At 40.1% G+C, this 6,000-nt stretch overlaps 1 protein-coding gene across 1 annotated transcript in view; it reads left to right on the forward strand.

Moving 5' to 3' along the window:
• LOC106882021 (kelch domain-containing protein 1) overlaps positions 1–5,113 on the forward strand; it is a 34,728-nt gene extending 29,615 nt beyond the window's left edge. The window contains exon 10 of the mRNA XM_014932584.2: positions 4,006–5,113. Within this exon, the coding sequence (XP_014788070.1) occupies positions 4,006–4,070 (65 nt within the window). The 3' untranslated portion in view covers positions 4,071–5,113. The remainder of the gene's footprint in view (positions 1–4,005) is intronic.
• Positions 5,114–6,000: the final 887 nt, after the last annotated feature.

Consider the following 6,000-nt stretch of genomic DNA (forward strand, 5'->3'; position numbering starts at 1 on the left):
ATTCCATGTCTTCCTGGGTCTACCTCTTCCACAGGTTTCTTCCACTGTTATGGAGTGACACTTCTTCACACAGCTCTCCTCATCCATACGCAGCACATGACCATACCAGCCCAGTTGTCCCTCTTGCACACCACATCTGATGCTTCTTGTGTCCAACATTTCTCAGGGCGCTTACAGTCTGTCATGTGTGCACACTGATATTACACATCCAGTGGATCATACTAGCTTAATTTCTTTCAAGCCTACTTATGTCTTCAGCAGTCATGGCCCATGTTTCACTGCCGTGTTGCATGGCAGTTCGCGCACATGCATCATACAATTTACCTTTCACTCTGAGCGAGGGGCCCTTTGTCACCAGTGGAGGTAGGAGCTTTCTGAACTTTGCCCAGGCTATTTTCACTCTAGTGGCAATGCTCTCCGAGCATCCACCCCACCCACTACAGACTTGGTCACCTTCGTAGCAGAAGCTATCAAACTACTTCTAGTTTCTCCCCCTGGCATCTGATGGAATCTGTTTTCTGAGCATCTGTGGTGTTTGTTTCCCCTGTGCATCTGCTACACACAAAAAGTTATCATCCCGGTTAACCTTCCTTTGATGTTGCTGCACCTCTTATGCATCCATAGCTTACACATGGGACATCTTATGAAGTTTCTACCTACACCTTTTCTACAGATTGAGCAGGGCCATCTAACTGAAGGGGTTTGTGATGTGTTCGCCTTCCTACTAACTAGGACTTTGGTTTCTGCAACATTGACTCTAAAGCTCTTCGATTCTAAATCCTGCTTCCACACCTGAAATTTCTTTAGTTCTGGTAGTGATTCCACTATGAGAGTAAGGTAATCAGCATAGAGGAGCTCCGAAGGGCAACCTGTCTTGAATTATAAGAGGGAGCTGAGAGCTGATCCTTGGTGAACCCCTACTTCTACCTGGAATTCACTATACTCATTGCCGATCCTTACCTTACTAATGGCATCCCTGTACAGTTCTTAATGACCATTCGTCAATCCTCAGTTTCCGCATCGCTCACCCGATAAGGGATCGAGGGGACCCTGTCAAAGGCTTTTTCCAAGTCAACAAAAGTCAAGTATAGGGGTTTATCTTTGGCTAGGTATTTCTCCTGCAGTTGCCTTACCAGGAATATAGTGTCAGTGGTGCTTCTACCTGGCACAAAACCGAATTGCATCTCATCTAAGCAGGCTCTCTCCCTAATTAGTGCTATGACCCTCTCCGTCACCTTCATCACCTGATCCAGCAGTTTGATACCCTTGTAGTTATTTCTACCTTAAGCATCACCTTTACCTTTGTAGCAGTTGACTATAGTGCTGCTACACCAGTCATTGGGTATGACTCCTTCATGAACTATCTGGTTTACAAGGTAGGCCATGACCCACACCACCAGATATTTTAAGCATCTCAGCGGTGATTCCTGATGAGCCAGGTGCTTTTCCCGTCTTCATATCCTTTATTGCTTTGTCTACCAGGATGCTGTCGATTCGGGTAGCTGGTCCCTCTCCTGCGTCAACATTTTAGCAGACTCTCCTCCCACTTATTCTCCACATTCAGCAGCCTTTCATAATGGCTTCTTCAAACCTTTTTCTTTGCAGAATCATTGAAAGCAAATGCACCATCATCCATGCAGACACATTTCTCTCCCGTAACATCACAATTTTCTCTCACACCATCTTGCAATCCAAAATACTTCAGTTCTCTAGTCCTCAAGTCACTGAACATTGGAAAACTTCTTTTTTTTCTGCTTCTCTCTTGGCTATATGTACCTGTTGCCCAGCCTTCCTTCTGGCTATCTGGTACAATTCTGTTACCCACTACTCTTCCAGGTTTTTCAGGCCTGTTTCTTTGCTCTAGTGACCTTGTCTACTGTACTATTCCACCACCACGTTACTCTAGGTCTGCAAGGGACTTTGCACCAGCTGCAAATTTAGTCTGTGGTGCTCAGTAAGTTGTCCTGTTGGAATTTCCAGTTAACCTCTCTGTCCAAAGTCTGTAGTTCCTCCTTATCAAATTTCTCAATGAGGATGTCCGTAAATCTCTGATCATGTGAAGGGTTCTTTAGCTTCCAAATCCTTTTCTGGATTGGTTTGCTTCTTGGCATCCTTTTGGCCTTGAGTCTAAAGTCACTAATAACTAGTCTATGCTGAGAGGGTCTTTGTATTTAAGAGCAGATAGGGTCTGGTGAGGATGAAATCAATCTGGCTAGCAGAGTCACCTGATTAATAGGTTATCAGGTGGCTGTCTGGCTTCCTAAAGTTAGTGTTGCAGATTAATAGGTTGCATGCATCACGGAATTCCAGTAGCCTAGTTCCCTCTTCGTTTTGGGAACCAATTCCATGGCCCCCGTGAACACCATGAATGAATGCTCTTCGTCACACCGACTACTTCTGTGTTCTGTGGGTGGTTTATTGTAATTCCAATACAGATTTCCATATCCTTGTGGAAAATAAAAGGACTTATGACCTTACTTTTGTCTCCTCATCGTCGTCAATTAGCATCTTGTTTCCATGCTGGCATGGATTGGATGGTTTGACTGAAACTGGCAAGCTAAAGAGCGGCACCAAGTTCCAGTCTGATACCCTTCCTAATGCCAATCACTCCAAGTGTGGTTGGCATATATTCAAAACATGTTCTTCATATATCTGACACTAATTGTGACTGGTGGCTTGCATCCTGTTGGATGCAAAATTGTGATGTTACGGGAGAGAAATGTGTCTGCATGGATGATGGTGCATTTGCTTTCAATGATTCTGCAAAGAAAAAGGCTTGGGGAAGCCATTATGAAAGGCTGCTGAATGTGGAGAATAAGTGGGAGGAGGTAATGGCAGTGAGTTGTCAGAATTGTTGGCACATTGGATCAAATGCTCAGTGGCATTTCTTCCAGCTTTTTATGTTCTGAGCTCAAATTTTTCTTTCAGGGTTAATAAAATAAGTACCAGCTAAGCATTGGGGTCCAATGTTTCTCAATCATCTTTTACCTCTGGACTCCTTTTATTTTTATTTTACTTGGATGTACCCTCCTAGCCATTTAATGTTTAAAAAATCTTTTGCTTTTATAATTAAATATTATTAGGTATTTGGCAGATGCTGGTGTCACGCAAATGGCACCTGTGCCGGTAGCACATAAATGCACCCACTACACTCTCGGAGTGGTTGGCGTTAGGAAGGGCATCCAGCTGTAGAAAACCATGCCAAAGTAGACGAGCCTGGAGCAGCCTTCCAGTGTGCCAGCCTGGTCAAACTGTACAACCTATGGACAACTGATGTTAAATGATGATGATAAAAAAATTGAAATATTTTGTGTATTGTAGAAATATAAGCAATTATTGCAGACAAATTTTAACAATCTTATATAGACCCCCCCCTCCACAAGGGCCATATGGACCTTGGTTGAGACCCACTGGACTAGTCCATTCTTCCTTAATTACTGGCCTTGTGCTAAAATTTGAAACAGTTACCTGGTATATGTACAATTATATGAAGTGAAACATAGGGTATTAAATTCACAGTAAACTCAGTTTTTGCAGTGGATTTCAAATTGTTGAGATTTGAGTTGGTTGGTTGTCCAAAATTGAATCCATGCAGCCATTTCAGACAGAATATGGTTTAACCCCAGATTGACTCGACTCTATTTTCTGAAATTCTACGATGAATGACAATCCATCTCTTTCATTCAGTCTAGGACTGCATTAAATCACCAGCCTTTCTTTAAAGTGTGGTTTTGAAGGAGCTTTGGCTGTTGTTTCTAGCAATTTGAATAACCTTGTACAGGATCCCTCAACTTATGACAGTTGTCTGGCTCCACGTCTTCCTAGACTGAGTAGACTTACTGGTTGTTCCAGTCATGACCATCATGTAGGAAACACAATTTGACTTTTGGATGTAATTAAGTTTGACTGTTATTTCTAGCACATTCAGAGACTTCTTAGAAGCTCTGTAGTTGTTTGTTGTTGTTATTGTCTGCATAAGAAATTTTTTTTTCTGATTCTCTTCAGATACAATTCTTGAAGGAGTTGCTAAAGAAACAACTGAAATAAAAAGTCCGCAGGTGGAAAGCTGATTCTGGAGATTTAAAGCTGTACAAGAATTCTAAGGATGACACACTACCATATTTCCACTGTTGACCGTTTTCTTGAAGCTGTGGTTCAGCCCTAAATAACTTAAACAGCATTCACAGTGCACTGTTTGGCAATTTGTAACTAATTTCTTCCTGAGAGACTAAAGTCTAAAAAAAAAAAAAATCAAAAAACACAAAACCAAACAATTTTTCAGTTGATGTGATGTCCTATCATCACATTTGTTACTTAATGTATCAGTTCTGATATTGAACTGTTATCAAACTAGTATTGAACTGGTGTAAATAACTGTGTAACAATTTATGTCCTTGTTATTTCCTATTTGCTGACCCCTAAACAGTGTGAAAAATGGCTAATATTTCCTTCAAATTTTGCTTTTGTTACATTTCTTCAAACCCCAAAGAATCCCTCTCAACACATGGCTATGAAGCTCCCTCACTGCTCATGATCAGAGATGCACATTTTGTCATCCACTGAGGGGACATGCTCGAGTGGTTAAGGTCAATCAACTGTGGTATTGAGCAGAATATTTGCTGTATTTCTGCTTCAGCAACCCTGTGCTGAATCTGTCTGAAATGCAATGGAAAATAGTTTAGTTTTAAAACATTGATGTCCAGGTCACAAAAGCAAAGTTTGAAGGGAATAGTAGTCACTTCCTTTGATTTCTTGATAGAAGCAAATAGGAAATAACACTTACTGACCAAAGACAAAAAAAGATAAAAATTTTGTTACACTGTGTAATTGGCAAAACATCTCTACCTCCTCCTTTCGAATGAAATGATTCTAATCTTTTGATATAAAGGGACAATGTATTTTAGAAAAAAAAACCCTTTTCTTTAACCAAAATTGATACCAGTTGATTTGTTTCATTTATTGGAAGAGTTTATGTCTAGAATAACCATTTTCTAAAACTCGGAATCTGAAGGAAATTTTGTAAATAAGTCTTGCATTTAAAAAGGAATATTGAAGTAATTCGTAGAACAACCATTTTTTCATAATAAAACTGATATGCTTTAATTGCTATAAATACTGTTGTTTCTTTTTTTTTTTTTTTAGTTTAACCTTCCATTGGAAATCACAAGATGCATTGCGTTGGTCTTCTGCTGTCAAGGCTAACCAGTTTCTATTCTAGGTTCAGTAGTTCTTAAGAAATGTCAAGGTGCCCTGTGTTGTAGAACCCTTTAGCATTCAGATTACTCTGCTAAAATGTAAAGCTTATTTATTCACATTGTTTTGAATTAATCCTGCATTATTTCATAGCTGCAAGATTTTAGTGATGTGACTTTATTTTAAGAAGGACAATGTAGGGTTAGTGTGAGAGGCTGAATCTGGCCCATTTGAACATAAATTGGGTAGAATATGTGGGCTTGATACGGTCAGTTTAACTGCTAAAGGATTAAAAAAGAAAAAAATTTAGGATCCACTTGGTATATGTTCAATGTGCTGGAAAGCATATTAAGGTGTGGGATTCATCATCATCGTTTAACATCCGCTTTCCATGCTAGCATGGGTTGGACGATTTGACTGAGGACTGGTGAAACCGGATGGCAACACCAGGCTCCAGTCTAATTTGGCAGAGTTTCTACAGCTGGATGCCCTTCCTAACGCCGTGAATAAAATTCTTGAAAGTTCAAATGCGTTCTGTGACATTCCTGGGATCTTGTTACCACCATGTTGGTGGTTACTGTTGATGAACATTATTTCTTGGTTTTACTTCCCATTCATCCATGATTTATGGAATTGTTAAATCTCCAACCGTTTTGTTTCCTTTTTACTCATCTCTATAATTACTTAGGTTAAAAATTCATTTATATTATTTACTCTTTTACTTGTGTCATTCATTTGACTGTGGCTATGCTGGAGCACCGCCATTAGTTGAGCAAATTGACCCCAGGACTTATTCTTTGGAAGCCT

Source organism: Octopus bimaculoides, chromosome 12 (assembly GCF_001194135.2).
Source record: "Octopus bimaculoides isolate UCB-OBI-ISO-001 chromosome 12, ASM119413v2, whole genome shotgun sequence".
NCBI classification, from domain to species: Eukaryota; Metazoa; Mollusca; class Cephalopoda; order Octopoda; family Octopodidae; genus Octopus; species Octopus bimaculoides.